Source organism: Pempheris klunzingeri, chromosome 19 (assembly GCF_042242105.1).
Source record: "Pempheris klunzingeri isolate RE-2024b chromosome 19, fPemKlu1.hap1, whole genome shotgun sequence".
Lineage (NCBI taxonomy): Eukaryota > Metazoa > Chordata > Actinopteri > Acropomatiformes > Pempheridae > Pempheris > Pempheris klunzingeri.
In genome coordinates, this window is record NC_092030.1 from 22,803,671 (window position 1) to 22,830,236 (window position 26,566).

Genomic DNA, 26,566 nt, shown 5'->3' on the forward strand with positions numbered 1-26,566 from the left:
TGTGCAATTTCTTCCTTAAGGAAATTACAGAATACAGTCATGAAGTCATGAAGAGCTCCAAACATGTCTATTTCTGTCATTTATCTATCTTTTATATATCATATCTAGTCTTTAGTCATTAGTTCAGTCACGGTAAGAGTTAGTCAATCACATCATGGTATTAATACACACTGGCTGGTCCTGCTATTGTGAGGCTCCAAAACATATGTGATAAACTCCTTAGACACACAACTTCTGATTGATCATAAACGCACACTGACACAGCAAACACTCTAATTCCACATGAATCGCAATGTCAGCGAGGAAATAAAATCAGAAAGAAGCACAGAGTTGTGTATGTAGAAAGAATCTGTTCATAAGGACCTGCTAGCTGTTACAGAGAAGTGTCAGCTGCATATGATTGGACGATATGCAGAACACGTGAATAGAACCACTGTTAGACTTCATTATGAGGACACACAAACTTCCCCGTCAAGCTTTCGCTTTAAGGCGTCACAGTTTGGCTGTTGGAGTTTGTTCCAGCAGGGTCCTCATGTCCAACAGGGCACCCTCCACAGCTCGGATCAGATGTGGTGCCTGTTTTTCTTTGCAGGATTCAAAAGTGGACACAGTGAGGTCGATGTGGTCGCTCATAATGCCGTAGAACACGTCGTATATGCCGGGTTTTTCAGGGCCAATGCAGGGCAGACAGTTGTACTTGGATGTTATCTTGTGAAGAGGATAGAAGAGAGAATGCAGTAGTTAGTAACTGTTGTAGCACTTAGACCTCAGGACGTCCGTTCATATGTCCAAACTAAAGACGTCTGTTTGATGCAGTAAAGTCAGTGGATGCAGGTGGATGAAACTGTGGAAGTTTTTTAGTTCAAATGTGAAGATGTGAGACCTGAGATAGTGTCATCTTGATGTTCATGCTTTCAAAGCATGGAGATGTCAGTAAGAGTGAAATCACAGAAAACACTTAAATCATGAGAAATTAAAGCAGTTTAATTGTTATATGATGAGTATGAGATGAAAGCAGTTAAACCGAAACCAATCTCATGTTTGAAATGTTTCTGTGAGAAAAGAGCCTGCATCCACACTGAGCGAGGTGAGTTTCTTTATACAGAATATTCTAGTCTCAGTTCAAAGCATTTTACATAATGCATGAAAAACAATCAGAAAACAGCATAAAAATATTAAAATGCAGTTCATAATGAATACTTTTCAATCAGGGGCAGTGTAGAATACAGAATACAAATTTTATGGTTGATTTAAAGAGTTGGAGGTCAGAAGTGTCTGGGGTTATGATGAGCATTACTGCTGCTGGTGCTGATGATGGTAGAGAGGAAGAATAGTCTTGTCCTCCTCACTTCTAAATTGTAAATGTTGAAATTCCCTTTAAATCATTTCAAGGTGAATTTGAAGTTTGGTTTGTTGCTGTCGTTCTCCTGATCTTCAAAGATTTGTTTCTCTGTGCTGCTTTTGGTTTACCAGCAGATCATTTAACCAGCAGTGTAAAGGCATCAATGCTAATAATAGTAATAATAATAATAATGATCATTTATTATATTATTAATGGCATCAACGTCCTTCTCAGTCTGGTCACTGCAGTCTTCCAGAGGATCATGAACAGAAGTAATCTCCCTGATCCTGCTGCCTTTGTGGTGGATGTTTGGAGTCAAACACAAGAAAACACGATCTGTCGTGTCAGTTGTGACAACATTTCAGTCTATTCCAAAGACATTTACAGCTTCTTTTGTCTCTCTTCAATCTTTATTTATTTATATAGCACCAATTCATACCAGCGTTCTCTCAGACTGTTTCCATAAAGAGCAGCTCAGACCAAACTCTTTAATTCAGAGACCCAAAGATTCAGGAATTCAACATGAAGGATTCAAGAATCCCCACAGAGCAGCTCAGAGATTATTTTTTGTAAAACACACAAACACAAACCGAAATTAGCTGAACAAAAGTTTTCTATGAAAGCATTTGTCTCCCTCTCTTTAAGCATTAACCACCCATCAATAAAGTGTTTTGATAATTCATTAATAATTGCTGGTGCAGCTGCCAGGAAACTATGTCCTTATAGTCTTCAACGTGCCTGGAAGTGTGACTCAGTGTCATCTAACGAGTCCAGTATCATGGTGTAACATCATCTGATGGACTCTGCTTGAGCTTCCTGCTCTTAAACCCCTCCCTCCTGCACACACGCCTCTGCTTATCTTTCAGTCAGCACCTGCCAGCTTTTTCCCTCCAGTTCACCATCCAGACCCACTGCCACTCCCCCCCTTTTCATCTGCCTGCCAATCAGCTGCCAGCCTGTTCAGTCAGCCACTCACCTGTTGCTCATCAGTTCATTATCCCTCTGTATTGATACCGGTTAGTCTGCCTTTCTTCTTTGCCAGATCGGTGTTAAGAGTTTCAGCCTGCTTCGTATCCCACCCGCCCATCTGTCGGTATGATTTTTTTTTTTATTTCTGACCTGTGTCTGCTCTCTGAACTGTTTCTTTGCCTGATGTCTTGAACCTCTGCTTGGTTGCCTGGATTTCTAGATTTTTACTTTTGGAAATGCACTGCATGTTTCTCTGCCTTTGCTCTACAAATATAGACAAGTTGATACATTTAAACTCTGCAGTTCTACTTCTCCATTGACCAACCTCCACCCAACAAGGACCCCGACAGTGAAAGTCACAGCTTTAGCCGTTGAGCCTTACCTGACTTGTAGACATTTGGTAGTCAAAGACTTTACTGAAGGAGGCATCTGTGAAGAGGTCAGGAAGGGAGATGTTTTCATCAGCAGCTTGCATGCTGAGACCAAAGAGATGTCCTTCTATGGCCTGGCCACTGATTGCCTGTGAGGATAGAGACATTTCAATTTCTTTGCAATTTTGATCAGCAAGTGTATCATCAACCCCTAAATACCTGGATGGTTCATACTTTTCAGAATGCCTATCAACAATAACAAACACACAAAAAGCACATTTTGCCATTTATGAAATTTTAACAATTGCTTCCCTCTCTTTCTGCCACTCCCGCCTCATCTTCTAATGACTGTATGACTTTTGTGGACAAAATGTCAGATTACTAACTAGAACTTGCTGTTGGGTCCACGTTACCTCTGTTCTTGCTTCCCTCTGCTGACTTCTTGTAAAATTCTGAATAAACTACACAATTCTGTTGGTCAAACACCTCTACATTTCCTCCGCATTTCTGATCCTCAGATCTTGGCTTTTTATCCATTCCCTGCTCTGACTGCAAAACAAGAGGTGATTGCACCTTTGCTGTTTTAGCACCATTCCTCTGGAACCGTTTTCCCTGAACTATCAGATTATCTGAATCTTTGGCCTCTAAAAACTCTTTATAGGGAAGGGTTAGGCCTCCACCCTCCTTATGTTGAGGTTTTGTTTTAGTTTGGCCTGTCTCTCATGGTGCTGTGTTCTTTGTTTATTAATTCACTTCACTGTACTCTTTAAATATTCATTCATTATTTTTTTTAATTCTAAGTTCATTAAAATTCAGTGTAGCCTGTTACATTTCTTCTTTATACTGAACTATCTTACACATTGGCTGACACCCTCATCAGCACAGTAACCACTTCCTGTATCACAGTCGCTGCACTGTGGTTGTGTGCACTGCTCTACTGTTAGCAGCTGAGCGGGAATGGACAGAGGTGTGAGTTCTTCAGCTGAAGTGGTTCTGTTTCTGGGCAAACCAAAGACTTAAAGTTTTCATCAGCTTTCCTTTTTTTCAGCCTGGGCCCCAGCAGGCAAAGGCCAAGCTTTTCCAGAACAGTCTGACGTTTGTGAGCATCAAAGTAGGAAATTCAAACAGAAAACTGTAACTGAGTGAAAACAGAGATGCGTCAGTCAGTCAGTTAGTTTTTCATGTATATGATTATCTGCACAAGAAATGCAGGTTTTGTGAGGCGGGTTCTGGCCGGTAGTGTGAAGCAGGTGCACACCTCATCCATGCTGGTGTGGAGGGAACATGAGTGCAGGATCAACTGGTGCGCCTACGTCTGTTTTCCAAATGTGATGTTTTATGTGTTTTGGTATGAGATGCATTTTCATTTAGACTTTTCTTTATATCAGATTTGGTTCTCTGCTGGGTTGATGGCAGTCGGTAGTGGGTAGGAAAGTAGATTCATGTAACCCTAACCTGACACCGGTGAGAATAAAAGTTGCTAATACCTGCTGAATTTCTCCAAACCTCTGTTTCATTTCTATTGCCATATGTCTTCTTCTCTCTCAGTTTTTGTGTCTTATCACGTCTCTGGTGGACAGGAGGTCCTGCGGTTCAGGTCCTCTTCATGGTGGACAGGAGGTCCTGCGGTTCAGGTCCTCTTCATGGTGGACAGGAGGTCCTGCGGTTCAGGTCCTCTTCATGGTGGACAGGAGGTCCTGCGGTTCAGGTCCTCTTCATGGTGGACAGGAGGTCCTGTGGTTCAGGTCCTATTTGGTGGCCCCTTTGGAGTTCTCCTGGCTCATCATAATTTGTTCACTCTGATTTCTGTCGGTCTGTTCAGTCTGTCTGTGCTGATCATCCTGAGCCTTCTAACAGTTTTTTCCTGTTAAAGGGTTTCTTTTTTTTTTTAGGGAATTTTTATGATCCAAATCAAGGGACTGAATAAGATAAGATTTAGTCCCAAGGCAGGGAAATTCAGTGTTAGAGCAGCAAGTAAAAGAAAAGCAGGAATAGAACTTCCATAAAACAATAAATAATGAACCAGTGGACAGACAGATTCACTTTACAAGTATGTACAATTTTAAACAGTATAAAAATATTCCTCACTTAGTGTGCATTGCACCTTATCGATGCCTAAAAGGGGGCAAAGATCAGAAGAAAGATAGTGCTGAAGTGCCATAGACAAAATTGATGACACAGAAACTAGTCAAAAATATACAGTGGTGGTTGGGGGTGGTTATGAAGGGAACTGTTTTTACTAAACAGTAGATAATATAATAAAGTGGACCTCCACTGGACTCAAGTAACGGTGCTGTGGATGATACTCACCATACCAGTGTACCATCTGTGAGCTTGTATAGCTTTCTCCAATAAGTCAACCTTCTCTGGGTTCTGTGCAAAACGGGAAAAGATGAGAATGTTACCGCTCATCACGTCGTTGGTCAGGATTTATCTGTGTGACTGTTGTGCAGCAGAATTGGTATCATCTAAAGCAGCTAATCCAAAAACAATGCATGATAACCTGTTCCAAATACTGAACTGAGATTAATTAGAAATATAGAAGAGTTTGGTCCAGACCTGCTCTTCATGTTAAGCGTCTTGAGATAACGCTGTTATGAATTGGCGCTATATAAATAAAGATTGATTGAGTGATCATTAACTGTAAGGAAGAGACAGTTAGTTAGTACTCTAAAAGCAGTTACTAAAGGAGGGATGGAAACCTGATTGAAATTTCTCAAAGATGATTATTGTGATTATTTATGAGGTCAGCTTTGAGTAGCCAGCTCATTACATGGAGTCACATTGCAATACAGTTGCATTACAAGTTTCCCTCTCATCAGACCTGTTTCTTGGGGTCATCGAAGGCCTTGACGAAGGTGGCGGAGGCCCTCGAGTTTGAATGAATGACACTCAAACGGCCGAGTTTGAACATACGCAGGGTGGCAGGTTCCACTGTTGCACAGCATCGCTGGTGCATCCTTACAAAAGAAAGGATAGAAATGCTTAGTAAAGTTACTAGATGGAGTCCCAAATCTAGCTGACCAGTCAAACAAATACTAGTGCTCAGCAAACACAGGGAGTAAATGTTTTACTAACTAGCCAGAGGCTAATGAAAAGTGTGTGGTACTGAGATAACTCTAACCCTAATTCACTGCATCACGGACTACATAAACTTCTGCATGGAGAACACTGTGCATTAAAAAGGTGCAGTATTTTCCCAACAACAAACCCTGGGTGACCCCTGACATTAAAGCGGGCAAAACAATTGAACCTGTTCTTCAACAGATTCAATTTGGCCCACCCACCCTGCCCCCCCTTCACACCTTCCCAAGCTGCCCTCCACTCCACCCCCTAGCTTGTCCTCTCCATCTTCAACATCAAACAGTTTTTGTACTAATTTCTTTTACTGACACTTTTTCTGTCTCCTCAGTTACTGTAACAAGTAAATTTCCCCGGTGTGGGATAAAGTCTCTTATCTTAAAGTCTGTGACCACGACGTGGCGGCTCATCTCTGATGCCCTCATTTTTAGCACAGTTGGGTGAATCAAATTCTCAGTTAATGAATATGGGATCCTCTGTCTCTGCCTAAAGTTATGAAGTGTTCTACATGAAACCTTTGCCTGCAAATAAAACAGCCCATCTCCACGTAACTTTTCAGCACCTCACCGGTAGTAGGCCAGCTGTAGCGCCATCTGTACGAAAGCATCAGGGCTCATCTTGTGGGACTTTAGGACATTTTTCCCAAAGTGGTCAAACACCGTAACCCTCAGATCCAGGTTTTGGGTCAGCCTGCGATGGTGGGATGGAAGAAATATCAGTGACACTTTTTCTTCATACTTAATAGATGTTTACAGAAGCATTTGTCAGCATACTTAATGCAGCATTCCCCGTGACTAATGATGCATAAATGCATTACATGTATAATGAACCTGTGATGCCAAAAACGTCCTGCAGTATTAACTGTGTTCATATCAGACTGTCTTTAGATGGGAAGCCACACAGAGCAGTAGCTTCCTTTCACTCGCACCGCTGTTTGTCATGTTTTCATGATGCTAAAGATAGCAGAGCTCTGCTGGCAGAGCTGTATGGCGATGGTTAGAGACAAACAACCATGGCAGAGCTAATGTACCAGCCAGCTGTAATAATGGCTGACGTTGTGTCGTGATAATAGCGGCTCACAATATTAAAATCAACACATTGTTGAGGCAAAAAACTACAGCAACATAATTCAAATCTAAACATCTAAAATCTATATAAATCTATATCGACGAGTGTGTTTTGTTATTGCTTCTGCTAGCTCTTTGTCCTGGAGCGCAGACATTTCAGTCACTCAGCTTCAAAACATTTGTTGTGGGAGGAATGCTGAAAGTACAAACTCATCAGATGGTAGCCAGTCCTCTAACCACTAGGAAAATGAGGAAAATTATGACAGATGTTCTTTATCACTTGCTGTTCTGTAACATTGTATAGCCAGCTGTAAAATGTCCGCTCTGAGCCTCTGTAGGAACAGACACTATGCTGCTGTCCTGTCTGCAAGTGCAACAATAACTTTTTAATTTGCTTGATTTAGATGGTTGTATGTGACGATTTTCTCTGCTCTTTCTCAGTTCAGCCTTGCTGCGGTGCTGTTCAGATATAATTGTCCATCCATCCATCCATCCATTGTTTAGACTGCTTCTCCTTAAGGGTTGCCGGGGGACTGGAGCCAATCCCCGCTGACTTTGGGCGAGGGGTGAGGTCTGCCATGGATTGATCGCTTGTCAATCACAGGGCCAATACATACATGCAGAGACAGACGACCATTCACACTCACACTCACACCTATGGGCAATTTAGAGTCACCGATTAATCTGCATGTCTTAGGACTGTGGAATGAGATACAATTCTGATGAGTGTTACTGGCATTTATGGTCCTGTGTACATGATGTTGCACTGCTGGCTTTTTAGTTTGCTATGCTGTTAAGTGTGTATTCATTAGTAATATATGTGAACTAATTTGCATTGCTATTAATTCAAAAATGTAAGTTCAAGTACAGTTGAGCTCATTTCTTGCAGTGTATCTAAAGTGCTTGCCTTGTTGCTAATATCCAACATGATAATTTCAATACTCGTTTATGGGCAAAATTAGTTTTGGGCGTATTCTCCCCAGGTGGTTTTCCTCATGCTTGCTATTTACCTGGTCACTAGAAATTTACTCAACTTTGGCTTATGGCTTTTCATGGAAAATAAAAGAACCTACAGTATAGATGATCAGCTTTTTGCTGCACCTCCAGGTAACTCAAGGGGAGGACAGGAGGGAAAACAGCCCACAGAGTCATGTTGTTTTACACTAGTTGGCTAGTTATCTCTGCTTTCTTGTTCAATGAAAAATTAAGGTTTAACGATGGCGCACAATACTTTGTAAACCCACTCCCTGTGAGCTCTGGATGGGAATGAATCAGAATGTGTTTTATGTGTCATTAGAGGCCTGTCAGTCCAATGAGGGATGACGCAACAGTCAGTACGTTACATCATACAGCATCAACATCCTCCATGCCGTGCAGCCTGAACAGCAGTCTATCACCCACACTGAGATCCAGGGCCAGGTGAGCAGAGAGCAGCAGCTACCATTCAGTGAGTTTGTATTAGAAACCATCTTCAATGAAATGTTCGGTTTCTGGGAGAAGGCCTTGAAGGGCAATGATATGTAGTGTGAGGTCCAGGATGAGGGCTGGTTTTCCTGCTGCACCCTCTAGATTAGTGGGCTAGTTTGTTACATTGTGTGGCCTTTTCACAGGGAGTTTCTCAGATGACAGTTTGAATGTGGGGATGGCTAATGCTGAGAGCATCAAGCTTGGCGTTTCCAGATTCCTCATGAACCCATGTAAGACTCCACAATATTAATACTTGCACTACTCTTACCTCAGCTCCAGCAGTGCATCACACTGGAGACACAGTCATGCCTCCGTGCAGAAGATTTTACCAAAACTGACAAGCATGTTCTCATCTGTTGTCAGTGGTTGTGGTTTCTACACAGCAAATGTTTTTCCGAGGTGTCTTGTGTTGTAGTCCATTATCAATTACCTTTGAGATCACAGCTCTTTGGCCTTGGCAAAATTCAAACCCACCCTCTGTTACCAGCAATCAATCCACGTATCCCCATGAACCTGCATCCTTATTTGACGAATCTGCGCCACACAATGTATGTCCAATGCCACCTTTAAATGTCAGTGAAGGTAGTAGTGTTTTATGTAGAGAGATGGACAGTAAGGGTGGCAATGGCATGTAGTTTGACGGTCATAGGAGGAGGTCATACTGGAGTCTGCATCCTGTCAAACTTGAAAGTAACGTTCATCTTTTGATTAACTGTGACTACAATCTTTCCCTAACCTTCATCAAGAGTTTTAGTGACCTACCTCTGACCATAACTTAAGCATAGATTATTTGGTAAAGTTGTGATCTTTCTGTGAAAACGGTGGAATTGAACATAAAATCGTATTTTACGCCACTTCTGAAGCTCATTATAAGGAGTACATTTTAAGAATGAGGATGGAGATGTTGCTGCATGTAGACATTCACATACCACACTGAAATGGAAATGTGGGTTTCTATTAATCAGGTCGCTGGGCTTTTTTTTTAATGGCTAAAAGCGGCTCTCACATGTCGATATGCTGCTTGGCCTCCTCAATGTCCTTCTTGATCGCAGGTGTGATGTTGAAGATAAGTTTCTGGGGCATGGGCAAAGGCTCCAGGGGAAACTGCGTCTTCTGTGGCTTTTTCCTGTTTCTATGAAAAGAAAAGACTCGCATTACTCACATACATCCGCAGCAAATCAAATGAAATGAATGGGTCTTGAACAATTAATACTAACTCAAACAAAAACTGACTGCTAGATCCTGCAGAGTGTTGAAGTCAATGTTGGATTAAATACGTGAATAAAAGGAGGCAGAGAAAGTCAAGTTTAGAAGGCTCAAATCTGGCTGAAGAGAAAGCCCATCGTCCCAGAGACTGCTGATGCTCATCACAGCCACATCATGCCAGAGAGGGAAATTTGTGTCAGATGATGAAGGCAGGAAAGCGTTTTATCTAACTGGTGCTTCTCCAAAACTTCAAAACAACTTTAATTTTCTACAATAACTGCAGCCTTCAATACAGACAGGAGATGGAATTCAATTTGATTTATATGCTTAAGTGTAGTTTTCCAGATGAACAGTGAGAGCAGCCACAGCCTCTCAAAGCTCTTCAAGCCACACAGGCTTGTTTCATGCTGACCTTCATGATTCACCTCCACCCGTTTTGAGTTTACTGTGGTCCGTCACAAAGATATTTGTTAAAAAGCCTCAATAAGGACGACTGGCAGCATGATGGGTTTGTTCATGGGAAATATCTTTTATTCAGCTCTTTCAATTGTATTTGAACGAAATATAAGAAATAAGCTACTTTCTTCAGTCTTTTAAATATCCAAACAGATCCCTCACAATGTTGAGAAGTCACTTATTACGGGGCATGACACCCCCTCAGCTAACTGGTGCAAAGTGAACCAAGAAACAATGGTAATCCAGCCCAAACCTGCTGGTTTTATTCAAGCGCCAGCCTTGAATATGTTTCTGTTGCTGTAACAGCGTTTCCACAGCAATTCAGTAACATAGTTGTCAAGGAGATTCATGAACTTAAAAACAGGACACGGCTTTGTTAATCAAATTCACTTTCATCACATGGCAATTAATCACTCAAACATTATAACCCTAACCTTTCTAATGCTAACCGTACAGTCATGTGATTATTTATCACACTCACCTTTATAATCCTATTTCTAACCCTAAGCCTCTAATGAGTTCATTGAGCTGAAGTTAAAATGATTCATGTTGGGACAGCAAAGATTCAGCATCAGTTCACTTTAGTTTGCATCTATCAATAAGTAAAAATGTACATCTGATCTCTAGACCTGTAGATCTGATTGATAGATATGTGATGTAGATCTGAATTACAGATCTGTACTGTAGATCTTAACTATAGATCTGTTCTGTAACCTTATGTGAGATTAAACAAAGGTCCTTCCACTTGTGCATGCTTCTCGCACTATGTTGTGATTTAAAAGTTGATGTACACACTCTGCCTCTTTGCTGAACTTCCTGCAATAACACCAACAACAAAGCACCGAAGCCAAAAGGAACTCATTTATTTTTTGTCTACTTACACGTAAGCTACAATATGGTCACAGAAGGCGATTGAGACGGTGCCATCAGCAGCAGCATGAGAGCCATTTAGACCACAGATCCCATTTTCTCCAACAATTAACTAAAGGAAAGAGAATAAACAAACCAAATCTTACCATCTCATCCAAGCTGTGTGTAGCACTGTGTTGCTTAAGTTATTCCAATGGGTGAATGTTGTGATTTTTTTAGTTTTATGGTTAAATAACGAGCAGAGAACCTTGGAGGGTCACTTAATAGTCGTGATAGTTATGCGAAGGGTGAATCATCACTAACTCACTGTAAGCATTGTGTGTCTTAACATCTGCAAGCACTCCCTGCCTAAGCTCTGTTTGGTTTGTGTTCACTGACTGACCTGTCACTAATCTCTGCTTTGAAGTAACTCTCACATCTGGATTCAGGACTGTGCCTTTAATGCTACACTCAAAGAGTCCTTTAGGGGCCAGTGTGGTCTTCAAATCCATGCAGGCCATATCAATCCAAGTATCCCCACGAACCTGCATCCTTATTCAATGAAGCTGCACCGCACGATGTATGTCCAATGCCAGTGATGGAAGCAATGTTTTATGTAGAGAGATATACAGGAGGCCTTCTCTACAGGAGTCTGCATCCTGTCACAAACTTGAAATTAACATTCATCTTTTGATTAACTGTGACTACGATCTTTCCCGAGATATGGCTGGACAATACTCACCATCATGTGGATTATCAGTGATCATGTTGTTTGATCCATAATTTCCAATAGACCACAAGCAGTAAAGGTCGACAATTCTTTCACTCACCATTATTCTAAATACTGATGCTCCACAGGAGGGCGTCTATCCTCCACTGTTCTCCACTTTAGTACTCTACTCTACTCTACTCTCTGGATGACACATCCATCCTCACACTGCCCAACAACGACTCTTTCTGCCCACCACCTGTCCACATCCTGTTTTAGCTTTCTCCACCAACATCTCAACAACTGAAGAGCTGCTCTTCAGGCCCCCCAAACACTGGCCTGACCCCCAGTCTCTCGATGTATTATGTTGAGATCACACTGGATGATCATTTCAGCTTCAGTCAGTGTACCACAGACATTTACAGGCGTTGTCACTAGACACTCACAGCCACCAGACCCATAAACTGAAAAACTCATCTGTCCCTCGTGTCAATGACCTTGTGTCACTGAGCCTTGTGTTGTTGTCATCCTGATTATGTTCAGCTGTGTTTTATGCGTTATCGTTACTGGGTAACCAGGTTGGATCCGCTCATACAACAGTAGGTTATGTAGCGTGTGTGCATGTGTGTTTGAGTAATTTAGTGAGACAGAAGAAGAGAAATATTTTTGATATTAAATCATGTCTTCTGCCTGTTGGCTTCTTGTTTGTTGTCTCACCAGCAGTGAGTTTTTCTGATTATTGATATTTGTCTCAAGAGGATCAGTATTTTGCGTGACAGCTGTTGACCTGTACATAGTTTACATGTGTTTTATCACCTGTGTCCCTTTGTCGAACCAGCGGTTTCCACTGTTCCACTGGCTGCCTCCTCCATTCAGCATCTGGAGCATAGCAGCTCTGCGATGTATCCCATCAGACACTGGGGCCATCGGTCCGTCCAAACACACTGTGAAGATGCTGCTTTGGATGGCTGACAGTGACTCTCTGTTGGTCTTATCTAAACACATGACAAACATGCACACAGAGCAAACCTCAAGTGATTGACTTGTTAAACTTCAGTCTGCTTATTCAGTCTACATATTTTTTCATTATCTGTGTAAACTTGCATTATCAGGATACATTTTGTGTGTTATTCACGATATTCCAACTTTTTGAGAATTATCTTTGAATCCACTTGCTGAATTGGATTTTTTCTATATTGAGACAACAGATTCAACTAAGGGCAGCATGGTGGTGCGGTGGTTAGCACTGTTGCCACACAGCAAGAAGGTTCCATGTTCGAATCCCAGTTTGAACCTGGGTTCTTTCTGTGTGGAGTTTGGATGTTCTCCCCATGCTAGCGTGGGTTCTCTCCAGGTACTCCGGCTTCCTCCCACAATCCAAAGACATGCACATCAGGTTAACTGGTGACTCTAAATTGTCCATAGGTGTGAGAGTGAGGGTTTGTCTGTCTCTATATGTTGGCCCTGTGATTGGCTGGTGACCAGTCCAGGGTGCACCCTGCCTCTTGCCTGAAGTCAGCTGGGATTGGCTCCAGCTGAACAAGGATAACGGTATAGATGAAGGATGGATGATTAAACTAAATCTGAAATAGCACTTTAGCATGGTGTGGTGTAGGTTGTCTTTTCCAGGGTCATCACAACAGGCAGCAGTGTGTGTACTCGACTGTTTTGACATTTAAAACGGACCACAAAGCATCGGCTACCAAGCAAGCTGCTATTGTGTTTCTGCTTAAAACATGAAGAAATGTCAGGGAACAGCTCTGAACTCTCCAAAGGAATTGGGGATACTACAAGATAAAAGGTGCGGGGCACACAGATGTTTCATTCAGAGCAACAGAACAGCAGCACAACAACAGTTTACCTTCCATACACTTTTCTCATGTGGCAAGAGGTTTGTTTCAAGTGTCCACACAGGTCAGTGGTTCTTTAGTGGTCATGCTCACCCTTGATGATGTTGCTGTAGGTTTTGCTCCACATGTCACGGCGCTGTGTGGTGAGGATCCCGATGGGCTCCACATTGGGCTCTGGTGAGGAGTCATAGATCCTCTCCAGCTGAACACACAGCTGATCAGCTGTCAGCAGAGTCCCGTCACTGTTGTACACGTTCAGCACAAAGAACTGAATCCAAAAGGAGAACATGCATGAAAACCTGACTGAACCACAGCTGGGAAAAGCCTCGGAGTCAAAGACAGGGGCCCCAAAGGCACTCGGGTCGTGCATGTGGAAGTGCCTTTGCGGTAATTTGATTGATTACTATGTGTAAACTGAATACATATCATTGTGACCCTGGGTTAGCAAACTGTTCTTCATTCTGTATGATCCCCTGAGTGAGTTAATATTGTTTCCGTGGCCTGAAAACATGAAGTCAATGGTGTAACCTGCTATAACAGCTAGATAACAGATACATTTCTGCTGGTGAAACGTGTTTAGTCATTCTACCCTGAACTGGGCTATGGAAGGATTCTCAGTGAACACATGTGCTCCAAAACACTAACCCAAACCCGAACCCAACCCTAACCCACATCTGAACCCTAGGAGAGACAGAAAAAGACTGTTGGACATGAACTGGGGATGCTGGGCTTCATGGATGGTACCTGAACCAGCAGAGCCATGGACGCCCAGAGTTGAACTTTAAGGTACCTCCAAAGTGTAAACACTACAGGTTTAATAAATAGTGATGTCATCCTCTCAACTGAAAGGTCAGCGATGTCATGCTCTCACCTGACAGTTGTGCACTACAGTGATGTGTTTGGGGGGGTTGGAGGTCTTGGCGTAGAACACCAGCGAGTCTGTTTTTGTCCCCGGGATACGGCAGGATGATATCAGCCTCTCGTACTGCTTCATACACAGCTGCTTCCCTCTCATGGACTCAGCTGGGATGGTCTCACTGCAGAGCAAACGACCTTTACTCATTAACTCAGCCCATCATTTGCAGGGGCCGCCCCCAGTGTCCCCACTGGGTGTTTCGGACTACTTTGGGAGATTAAAAAGGCCCTCAGCAGTTAGTGGGACCTTCTGATACAGACAGCTCACGGTTTACCGTCACACACGGTACAGTGTTTGATGCACACAATATTTCTAAAAACGTTTGAATTAAAAAAAGTTTACAATGATATGATACATATTCCACAGACACCCATTTCTTCCTTTTCATTTTTATTAATAGTTTGTTTAATTTTGGTGCAAAATACTAAATGAAATGAATAAAATAAAGACAGAACAGGACAGACAGAAAATGTCTGAACATGGTTTAAATCTGCAAACATTGCAATTGGAAATAAACCCAATTAAAAATCTTCAGGGAACTGATTTTATACCTTTGGCTTCAGACAACATCGGAGAACATTTTTCAGTACTCACTTGTCAATCATTGTGTTTAATTCCAATAAGCCTGCTGTTGCCTCTGCAGCCCACCTAAACAGACAACAGAAAACATGTTTCTTTTAAATGTTACAGAGGAAGTCCAGCAGATAAGTACTGTGCTTCATCAATGATGGAAAAGATAATAAGGCTAATTTTAAAATGGAGTGCTCCAGAACTTTTGGTTTTGGTAAAACATTCACTGCATTAATTAAGATGTCACACTCAGGAGCCTCTATTTATGTAAGAGAGAGCGTGTGTGTGTGTTTACCTTATCTTTCCCTGCTTATCTTTGAAGTCCATTTGGGGAAGCAGACCCCCAACATTTGAATGAACCACAGACATGCGGCTGTTGAGATATTCATTCTTCACATAATCGTCTGTCAACTAAAAATATATATATATTAATATATTATATATATATATATATATATATAATATAATCGATCTTATAGAAATCTCTCCATCACAATAGGGATGTGCATTTCAAGCCACAAATACTATCAATGCAATGAAAAACTTTTTGAGCCCACATCTTTACACAGACCTGGCTTCATCCCAGTGCCCCAAATCAATCTACGGCTCCTGACAGGTTTATGGACCAGTTCCAGGCACCAGGCAACATGAAAATATACTTCTAGATCAAAATTATACTCCTAAACTACTCACATTTTTATAATTGATTGAATAATTTATATTCAAAAATCATGACCCATCCCTACATCATAACCTTGCCCCTGACTCACCATAGCCTCAGTAAACGTATCTACAGCTCTCGGTGTACTTGTTCAACTCACCCAGTTCTCTGTGTTGCATGCTTTCCTCTCCAGGCCTCTCTGTAGACTTTCTCCGACCCCTCCTGCTTTCTTGAACTCCTCCACCAGCTCTGTCGTGCGCTTCAGCTGGTCCATGTCGACAATGGGCTCCAGGAAGCGGAGGTAGAGCTTGCAAGTCTGCTGAAGAGGTGGGACAGGCAGACTGGGCAGGTCCTTTGGATGGCTCTGGGTTCTGCCAGAAACCAGAGTCGCTGATACAGGTTTCACCACACGAGAGGGCTTCACCACCCCCACTTTTACCTGTCAGACACAAACATGTACTCAAAGTCATACATGTTCTAACTATGTCTAATGACCCTACCTAAATTTTATCAGTTACATTTGTCATAACTGTTTTATTCTGCAAGCAAAACAAAAAACAATCTGAATTAATAAAATTTAAAGTAACAGTTAAGAAGGTAAAGACCCAGTTCAATCATTAAATTCATCATTGGTAATTAGATAGAAGCCATGTATAAGTATAAAGATAAGAATCAATCAATCAGTCCGTTTCTATTTATATAGTGCCTGTTTATAACAAAGGTATCTTGAAGACACTTTTCATACAGAGCAGGTAAAGACTAAACTCTTTCATTTACAGAGATTCAACAATTCAAGAATTACCACATGAGAAAGCCCACAGCGAGGAAAAACTCCACTGAAACAGGTAGAAACCTTGAGGCTCAGTCTGAACAGGTAAGTCTTCAGTGTGAACAGGTAATTTTTATGCCGTCAGTGAGAAATTTGTTCCATTATTGTGCTGTATTGTACAGCAAACAGTCTGGATGTTGTGGAGCGGTTGCTTGTCCTCAGGCTGGGTTGTCTGGTTGGACAAGGTGCTGTGTGCCGGGCTGCTGCACTATGCATGAGCTGCACAGGTTGGAGGGCTCATGGTGGCAGACCCGGCAGACGTGAGCTGCAGTGATCCAGGTGTGAGATGACGAGCCTAGACCAAAAGCTGCGTTGCTTAGTTGGGTGAGGAGGGGATGTACCCTCCTGACGTGGATAATGATGCTGCAGAAGCACGCTGATGATGTTCGCATTAATGGGCAGCTGGTCATCTGTAGTCACACCAGGATCCTTCAGTCTGACCAGCAGACCCCCCACAGCGTTGACGGGGAGGCCTTGGGGTTGACTTGGGGGTAACCCTGACCATTTCAGTTGACCTCCAGCCATTTCAATTCACTTAGAATTATTGCCATAGACGTATTGGAAAGAATGTTCCCAGAGCATCAAAAACATGAAAATAAAAACCAAAATATGTGAACAGTATACAGTATTACATTAATCTTTAGTTTGAATTTCACTCAGTGTCTTTTACTCATCAGTGAAACTAAACATACACATAACTAAACAATTTACATTAATTCATTAATGATGCTTAAATCCAATAAACAGAGAAGGTCGGAGCAGGGAACGACACAAGATTATAATCTAGTGAAAATCTACATTCAGATTCACTCTGTTAACGCCACTGGGACTGCATACAGTTAAACAAAGTGTCTGAACCTGATACAGCAGATGGAGCTCTGTCCAACAGAGAATACTTATTGAAAAAGTGAATACACAACCTAATTCCAGCTGGTCAGGTGCCTTCCAGCAGTCAGAATCCACAAATATCTCACATGATCTTATCTTGTGAGTATCTCAGTAAGAGACATTACAGACTTTGTGAACAGACAGAATTAACTTAAACTTTGTTTCTTACCTGAGTCCTCAACATTGTGCTTTCAGAGCAACTCCCACAGACTGAGGCCAATGTCACTGTTTCAGTAATGATGTTGCACACTGTCAAACTGAATGCTTTTCCTAAAGTAAATTTGTTTTTCAACACTAAGTTTGTCTACTTACCATAAACAAACAGACAAATTATACACCATAAAACCATGAAACCTGTCAGCCTCTGTAGAGGTGTCTCAACTCAATTTTTTTTTAATACTTCACCAAAAAACAACATACAGCATCTCTAACCCCAAAACAGAATACATGCATTTTTGCCATAATGTTTCCAGTGTATTCTCTATATATAGCACAAGGAACAGTTTGAGGGAATGCTAAACACATTTGTATAATCAGACCTTTAACACGCAATTGTTTCATGTGTGAGGATTAATGTTAACCACATTTCGCCCAGATTTTACAGCACTCTAATGTGACATGTAAATAAATGATGAAATGGTGGTATTGTACATTAATTTCTGTTTTACATGAAAAGGAAATGGAGACCTATTTTTATATAATAAAACCCTAATAGACGTTTCATCTTTTTTGTAACGTATTGGATATGTGCCTTAAAAGACAGCAAGTCAAAACAACACAAGCACTTTAAACAATACCAACTTAGGTTTCCCTGAAAATGCTGATATGAGAATGAGGACAGCCTGATGTTCTTCAAAAGTTATTTGTTTACACGATCTTTCCCCTGTGTAGATGAAAGTGTGTCCATGGAATTGGGAGCTTTCACATCATATTTCAGGTTTTGAAATCAGTTAAGTGGATATCTACATCGAATAGATATATTTGATGCTTTCTGTAAACATCCATTTCCACTTTTTCATACCAATACTAACCCAATCAGGGATTTAGAGTCAAGTCCAACTCTGTTTTTGACACCTACAAACTGCTCTGCATAATTTATATCCTTTGATCCATTAATATCCTCATTGAGTTTTCAGCAGCAGCATCCACAACCCTCAGTCTGAAATCTTAGTTTTACATAACATTTAACTGTTTATATTTACTCTACCTGTTCTTCTTGATTAGGAGATGCAGAAGTGGCCCTGAGGCTTCAGGACCCTTAAGCATGATGTATTGCCCCACTTCCTCTCCCTGCACTCGTGCATAAACAAACTAATTGATAGATTCTCAAACATGGTGCACTGAAGAGTGACGCAACAAACCTGCAAGGCATTTACGGAAAAAGCTGGAATGTTTTTGTTTGTAATGAAGTCCTAAAATTAAGAGAAAAAAATTAAAAAAGTTACTATGTATGTGAGAACACGAATTAATCTTAAATCTCCTAACATTACAACCAACCCCAACCTTAACCCTTATAATGTGCGAGGCTTCACTAACCTTAACCCTTATAACATGCATGACATTAACCCCGGGCCTTTATAAAGGTGTGTTTCCACCAAACGCAAAGCAAATATTTTCCTTGTCTTACTCACACGAGTTTGCTTGCCAGATCGTGCTTGTTTATTCATGTTAGAGTTAGGGTAAACACAATGACAGTAGAGCCGGACTTAATGCTTGTGCTGATTGTGCTAACTGGAGCTAGTGCATATGCTTGCTTCACAGAAAAGTACAACTGAACACTAGAATCAAGTAACATATACACATTTTCAGAATTTAATAGGTAGTCTGACTCTCTTGCTGGCTTTTCTCCACCTCTCTGTCCGTCTCTCAGTAGCATAGTGAGTGGTATCATTGAGCTCCAGGTGCTCAAACACTCTGGCTGGGCTGGGTTAGGGTTAGGAGCCATGATTTTGTATTGGCACAGGTCTTTGTTTAGTTGATGTTTGCTCTTTTTTTATATAGGTAACTGGTCCAAAATAGAGCACATGAAAGCCCGACATGCAATTTTAAAAGAAGGGTAGGTTTTGGAAAAAAGGAAAATGTTTTTGGACTGAATAGAAATAGTTGCTCCATATTTTATTGTCCTCTCCTCCTCCCTCTCCTGTTAGGGTTTGGAAAAGGAATACCAGGTAAGGGTTAGAGAACTGAAACTAAGAGTGATGTCATGATTCATCCATTGAGCTGGAAAATGGCTGTGGTTAGGGTTGGCAAAAGCATGGTTAGAGGGATTAGGTGTGGTCAAAGGGTTAGGTGTTAGAAATTCTCTCGATGACTCCCCCCACCTCGTCTGACGACTTGGCAGTTGAAAATGGGGAGCCAAAGGCAGGGCACGGGCCTACGCACGTCGCAATATCTCTCTTTTCCTGTCTATTTTTCCTCAACAGGTTTGGTAAGTGTATTGGTTTCTTTCTCTTTCTCTTTTACAGGTTTTTGGTTTTCAGGTGAGTATCCTTACTTTCTTTTCTCCCTTATAGGTTTTGGTTTTCAGGTAAGTATCGTTATTCTCTTTTTCCTTTTCAGGCTTTTGTTCTTCCGGTAAGTGACGTTATTTATTCTATTTTTCTGGTAAGTAACGCTGTTTTTTGTTTAACCTTCTTTATATAGGTTTAGGTCTTAAGGTAAGTGGAGATAATTATGTCTAATCTGAAAAATTTCCTTTGCTTTACGGGTTGGTATGAACGTTTTTTCTTTTTCCTTCTTTTCCAGTTGTGGTTTTTCCGGTGTGGATTGACGTTGTGATTTCTCCTCCGGGCTAAGGTAAGTTTTCAAGGTAAGTGATATTTAAAGTTTAAGGCAACGTTAGGGTTTAGGTATGCATAAGGGTTGGTTTGGTTAGGTTTAGGGCAGGTTCCTGAATTGGCTTTAAACCCCGAATAGGGTTAGGGTTAGGTACAGTGTCCTGACCCTGCTCCCAATAAGGAGCAGGAGGTGCACGGTCCATCCCCCAGTTCTGCCACTTGGTGGGTGGACGGCGGCGGCGTCTTCCGCCGTACCTGACTGCCGTCCACCCCTCCTCGAATCCACTCATGAATTTGGCTTTGTTATTAATTAATTGAATTTAAATTGTTTTTTATCAAATGAAATCAAATTTTAATATCTATTAATTAACTAATTTATTTATTTAATTAATTGTTTAATCTATTTATTTAATAAATAATTAAACCAATCAATCAAATCAAAACAAATTTCAAATCAAATCAAATTCCAATTAGTCTAATTCAATTCAAATTAAATTTCCAAATTTTAATTTTTAATCTAATTTATTTATTTATTTATTCCAATTTTAATATATGGCCAATTAATTTCTGTGCCCACACGACGTTTCGGCTCCTATTGGAGCCTTCCTCAGGTATAGGCACAACAAATTATCAAATTTCTAGCAAGCTGGCTCTTCAGTTAGAGGAGATGTTGTCTCTTCTGGATTCAGAGCAAGAATGAGCTCTATTCAACAATTTATCTTTTATACCCCTTTTAAATAGGATTTTAGAATACTTTTAATTTAAGATTTTCCAATAGGTTTTTTTTAAAAGATTTTAATGATTTTTATATAAGTTTACATGGTTTTCAATGATTTTTACATATTTTTGAATGGTTTTTAATATAGATTTTAATATTAACTTAAATTTTAACACAATGTTAATTTATTTTTATTATTTGATTTTTAATATTTAATAAATCAAATATGAATTTTTTAATCTTTGTTTTTTATAAAATTACATTGTTTAGGTTATTAAATTAAAATAAAATAAAAGGGGAGGGGTTAGGTTTGGGTTGGGGTTGGGGTTTAGGGAGTCCAAATAGGATAAGGTGCACGGGCCTACTGATCTGCTGGATGGTGTAGTGGTGGAGGTGACGGTCATCCACACCAGGGACCCGGGATCAATCCCCAGGCAGAGCACGGTAGGAGGAAGAGGGAGAATGGCCCACCGAGACAACTTTTAACAAAAATTATTAATGCCAAAATAATTTTGGTAATGAAATAAATGTGGGCTTAGAGTTGGGGCCGCCCGTCCAGTGGTGGCCCTTCAAATCCAAGATCATTAAGGCCCCCCTGGAGTGGCGGTCTCAAGTCTGTGAATCCAAATTCACTCTGGTCTCCCCCTCCCTCCTCGGGAGCAAAGGTCCCCGTTTTCCGGGTCAAAGGTCATAGGACCAGTGATTTTGGAGTTCTCGATGGAGGGTGTTAGACCGGCTGACCTTCCCCCTGTTTGGGAGTTGTTGAAGTGTATGAGTGTGTGTGTTTGTGTCAGTGTGGTGGGAGATGGGAAGGAAGGAGGATAGAGGGAGGTGAAGAATTGGTCCTGGTGGTTAGAGGAACAGAGGGGTGGGAGGAATTAGGTTTTGGGGAAGGAAGGGTTAAGGTTAGGGGAAGGGCTTGGAGGGGGGTTCAAGTGGAAAGAGGGAGGAAGGAGGATATGAGATAAAAAAAGGGTGGTGGGGTGGTGGGGGAACAGGTCCTGGTACAGGTGGGGGAGATGGGAAAGCAGGCGAGATATGAGTGAGGAGGGGAGAAGAGGAAGCAAGGTTAAGGTTAGGGAGAGGGGAAGGGGGCGGGGTTAAGGTTAGGAAAAGGGAAAGGGGGCAGGGTTAAGGTTTGGGAAGAGGAATGGGAACCAGGGTTAGGGAAGGGGGACCAGGGTTAAGGTTTGGGAAAGGGGGGAGGGGGGCGGGGTTAAGGTTAGGGAATAGGGGAAGGAGGCATGGTTAAGGTTTGGGAGGAGGAAAAGGAACCAGGGTTAAGGTTTGGGATAGGGGAAAGGGGGAGGGTTAAGGTTAGGGAAAGGGGGAAAGGGGCGGGGTTAAGGTGAGGGAAGAGGAAAGGGAACCAGGGTTGAGGTTTGGGATGGGGGGAAGGGGCAGGGTTAAGATTAGGGAAGAGGGGAAAGGGGCAGGGTTAACGTTAGGGAAGAGGAAAAGAAACCAGGGTTATGGTTAGGGAAGAGGGGAAGGGGTTAGGGTTAGGGTTAGGGTTAGGGTTAGGGTTAGGGTTAGGGTTAGGGTTAGAGGGTTAGGGTTAGGTTAGGGTTAGGTTAGGGTTAGGGTTAGGGTTAGGGTTAGGGTTAGGGTTAGGTTATATGATGAAAACTGATATGGGTACCCCTACCCAAGAACTTCATGAGCCGATAAGTCCGGATAGGAGGGTCCTAGAGTTCTGGAGTTGGTGCCTACCCTCCGTACCCATGGCATGCTGAATCGATTGGTGGGACCCCCTAGTGGCTGTGACGTCGGGAAGTGGGCGTAACTGCGAATTTTTTTTTTGTTTTGGCTGTATCTCCGGAAGGGAAGGTCGTAGAGAGACGGGACCAAGCCTGGCGTGTTCAGAAGGGCCGAATTATGACAGGCGGAAGTGGTTTGCAAAGCGCTAGGAGGTGTGGTTTTAAAGTTATAGGCGTTTGAAAATTCCCCATAGAGTTGAGTGAGGTGAAATTTTTCAAAGTGTTTTTTTGAAAAAAGTTCCCCCAGAAAGTGTTTAGGAGCGCGTTTCAGGCCATTTGGAGTTGATTGGAGGGTGTCCTGGAGAGTGTTTTTTGGAAAAGTGGCCGTCCAGTAGTTGGCGCTGTGGAGCTGCAATCCTAGGGTGGGGTAGCTTGGCTTAGGGGGAGCCTAGGGGTGGTTGAATGGTGTTGGTGGGACATTCCTAGGGCGAGTTATGTTGAAAAGTTGCATTGACTATAGTGAGTGAAAATATGACCAAGTGTTTTTTGTCCCTAGGTGTTTCCAGGAAGTGCCTAGGGGTGCATTTGAGGCCATTTGGAGTGGATTGGGGGGTGTTTTGGAGGGTGTTTTGGAGTTGATTGGAGGGTTGTCTGGGGGGTGTTTAGGGTTAGGGTTAGGGTTAGGGTTAGGGTTAGGGTTAGGTAAGGGGGGTAATAACCACGATCGCCGAAACGGCGATCCTCAGACTGGCCGGTAACTGAAGAAGCTTGTGAGCTAGAGAGTTGAGGTTTTTCCTACCCCCCCATTTCCATAGGCTGTCTTTCGTTTGGTGGGTCCCCCTAGTGGCTGTGACGTCGGGAAGTGGGCGTAAGTAGCGAAAAAAAGTTTGTTTTTGTTGTATCTCCGGAAGGGAAGGTCGTAGAGAGACGGGACCAAGCCTGGCGTGTTCAGAAGGGCCGAATTATGGCAGGCGGAAGTGGTTTGCAAAGCGCTAGGAGGTGTGGTTTTAAAGTTATAGGCGTTTGAAAATTCCCCATAGAGTTGAGTGAGGTGAAATTTTCCTAAGTGTTTTTTTGAAAAAAGTTCCCCCAGAAAGTGTTTAGGAGCGCGTTTCAGGCCATTTGGAGTTGATTGGAGGGTGTCCTGGAGAGTGTTTTTTGGAAAAGTGGCCGTCCAGTAGTTGGCGCTGTGGAGCTGGAATCCTAGGGTGTGGTAGCTTGGCTTAAGGGGAGCCTAGGGGTGGTTGAATGGTGTTGGTGGGACATTCCTAGGGCGAGTTATGGACAAAAGTTGCATTGACTATAGTGAGTGAAAATATGACCAAGTGTTTTTTGTCCCTAGGTGTTTCCAGGAAGTGCCTAGGGGTGCATTTGAGGCCATTTGGAGTGGATTGGGGGGTGTTTTGTAGGGTGTTTTGGAGTTGATTGGAGGGTTGTCTGGGGGGTGTTTTGGAGTGGATTGTAGGGTTATCTGGGGGGTGTTTTTTGCTAGGGTTAGGGCTGCACTACAGGAGAGTGGTTAAGGTAAGGGTTTTGTAGAGGGAGAGCTTAGACCTAGGGTTAGGGTTAGGGTTAGAGGGTTAGGGTTAGGGTTAGGGTTAGGGTTAGGGTTAGGGTTAGGTAAGGGGGGTAATAACCACGATCATCAAATTTGATGGTCCTGTTTTTGGGTGATAACTCCCGAACCGTTGGAGGTAGAGAGCTGAAAGTGGGTGGTACCCCCCCATTTCCATAGGCTGTCTTTCGTTTGGTGGGTCCCCCTAGTGGCTGTGAGGTCGGGAAGTGGGCGTAAGTAGCGAAAAAAAGTTTGTTTTTGTTGTATCTCCGGAAGGGAAGGTCGTAGAGAGACGGGACCAAGCCTGGCGTGTTCAGAAGGGCCGAATTATGGCAGGCGGAAGTGGTTTGCAAAGCGCTAGGAGGTGTGGTTTTAAAGTTATAGGCGTTTGAAAATTCCCCATAGAGTTGAGTGAGGTGAAATTTTCCTAAGTGTTTTTTTGAAAAAAGTTCCCCCAGAAAGTGTTTAGGAGCGCGTTTCAGGCCATTTGGAGTTGATTGGAGGGTGTCCTGGAGAGTGTTTTTTTGAAAAGTGAGTGGTCAGTAGTTGGCGCTGTGGAGCTGAAATCCTAGGGTGGGGTAGCTTGGCTTAGGGGGAGCCTAGAGGTTGTTGAATGGTGTTGGTGGGACATTCCTAGGGCGAGTTATGAGGAAAAGTTGCATTGACTATAGTGAGTGAAAGGGTTAGGGTTAGGGTTAGGGTTAGGGTTAGGGTTAGGTAAGGGGGGTAATAACCACGATCGCCGAAACGGCGATCCTCAGACTGGCCGGTAACTGAAGAAGCTTGTGAGCTAGAGAGTTGAGGTTTTTCCTACCCCCCCATTTCCATAGGCTGTCTTTCGTTTGGTGGGTCCCCCTAGTGGCTGTGACGTCGGGAAGTGGGCGTAAGTAGCGAAGAAAAGTTTGTTTTTGTTGTATCTCCGGAAGGGAAGGTCGTAGAGAGACGGGACCAAGCCTGGCGTGTTCAGAAGGGCCGAATTATGGCAGGGTTAGGGTTAGGGTTAGGGTTAGGGTTAGGGTTAGGGTTAGGTTATATGATGAAAACTGATATGGGTACCCCTACCCATGAACTTCATGAGCCGATAAGTCCGGATAGGAGGGTCCTAGAGTTTTGGAGTTGGTGCCTACCCTCCGTACCCATGGCATGCTGAATCGATTGGTGGCACCCCCTAGTGGCTGTGACGTCGGGAAGTGGGCGTAACTGCGAATTTTTTTTTTGTTTTGGCTGTATCTCCGGAAGGGAAGGTCGTAGAGAGACGGGACCAAGCCTGGCGTGTTCAGAAGGGCCGAATTATGGCAGGCGGAAGTGGTTTGCAAAGCGCTAGGAGGTGTGGTTTTAAAGTTATAGGCGTTTGAAAATTCCCCATAGAGTTGAGTGAGGTGAAATTTTCCTAAGTGTTTTTTTGAAAAAAGTTCCCCCAGAAAGTGTTTAGGAGCGCGTTTCAGGCCATTTGGAGTTGATTGGAGGGTGTCCTGGAGAGTGTTTTTTTGAAAAGTGAGTGGTCAGTAGTTGGCGCTGTGGAGCTGAAATCCTAGGGTGGGTTAGGGTTAGGGTTAGGGTTAGGGTTAGGGTTAGGGTTAGGTAAGGGGGGTAATAACCACGATCATCAAATTTGATGGTCCTGTTTTTGGGTGATAACTCCCGAACCGTTGGAGGTAGAGAGCTGAAAGTGGGTGGTACCCCCCCATTTCCATAGGCTGTCTTTCGTTTGGTGGGTCCCCCTAGTGGCTGTGACGTCGGGAAGTGGGCGTAAGTGGCGAAAGGGTTAGGGTTAGGGTTAGGGTTAGGGTTAGGGTTAGGGTTAGGGTTAGGGTTAGGGTTAGGGTTAGGTTTGGGTTGGGGTTGGGGTTTAGGGAGTCCAAGTAGGATAAGGTGCACGGGCCTACTGATCTGCTGGATGGTGTACTGGTGGAGGTGGCGGTCATCCACACCAGGGACCTGGGATCAATCCCCAGGCAGAGCACAGCAGGAGGAAGAGGGAGAACGGCCCACCGAGACAACTTTTAACAAAAATTATTATTAATGCCAAAATAATTTTGGTAATGAAATAAATGTGGGCTTAGAGTTGGGGCCGCCCGTCCAGCGGTGGCCCTTCAAATCCAAGATCATTAAGGTCCCCCTGGAATGGCGGTCTCAAGTCTGTGAATCCAAATTCACTCTGGTCTCCCCCTCCCTCCTCGGGAGCAAAGGTCCCCGTTCTCCGGGTCAAAGGTCATAGGACCAATGATTTTGGAGTTCTCGGTGGAGGGTGTTGGACCGGCCGACCTTCCCCCTGTTTGGGAGTTGTTGAAGTGTATGAGCGTGTGTGTTTGTGTCAGTGTGATGGGAGATGGAAAGGATGAAGGATAGAGGGAGGTGAAGAATTGGTCCTGGTGGTTAGGGGAACAGAGGGGTGGGAGGAGTTGGGTTTTGGGGAAGGAAGGGTTAAGGTTAGGGGAAGGGCTTGGAGGGGGGTTTTCAGGTGGAAAGAGGGAGGAAGGAGGATATGAGATAAAAAAAAGGGGGGGTGGGGTGGTGGGGGAACAGGTCCTGGTACAGGTGGGGGAGATGGGAGAGCAGGCGAGATATGAGTGAGGAGGGGAGAA

The 26,566-nt window shown here is 43.0% G+C and overlaps 1 protein-coding gene across 1 annotated transcript; it reads right to left on the reverse strand.

Annotated features, from left to right (window-relative positions):
- Positions 1-329: 329 nt before the first annotated feature.
- On the reverse strand, positions 330-16,868 carry LOC139219279 (carnitine O-acetyltransferase-like). Its single transcript, XM_070851090.1, has 14 exons — positions 16,785-16,868; positions 15,675-15,953; positions 15,149-15,264; positions 14,878-14,931; positions 14,239-14,404; positions 13,461-13,635; positions 12,334-12,512; positions 10,841-10,941; positions 9,304-9,423; positions 6,331-6,453; positions 5,507-5,642; positions 4,993-5,055; positions 2,694-2,831; positions 330-708 (listed from the first exon to the last, which is right to left on the reverse strand). The coding sequence occupies exons 1-14, from the start codon at positions 16,866-16,868 to the stop codon at positions 493-495; spliced, it is 1,950 nt and encodes a 649-aa protein (XP_070707191.1). The 3' UTR covers positions 330-492.
- Between the last annotated feature and the right edge of the window lie 9,698 nt (positions 16,869-26,566).

Coding starts and splice junctions, on each gene's coding strand:
- LOC139219279 (XM_070851090.1), bottom strand. CDS start 16,868: ATGGCTGGAGGTCAACTGAAATGGTCAGGGTTACCCCCAAGTCAACCC. Junction 13,636..14,238: donor CTGTAGTGCACAACTGTCAG/GTGAGAGCATGA, acceptor TTTTGGATTCAG/TTCTTTGTGCTGAACGTGTA. Junction 10,942..12,333: donor GGTTCGACAAAGGGACACAG/GTGATAAAACAC, acceptor TCTTTCCTTTAG/TTAATTGTTGGAGAAAATGG.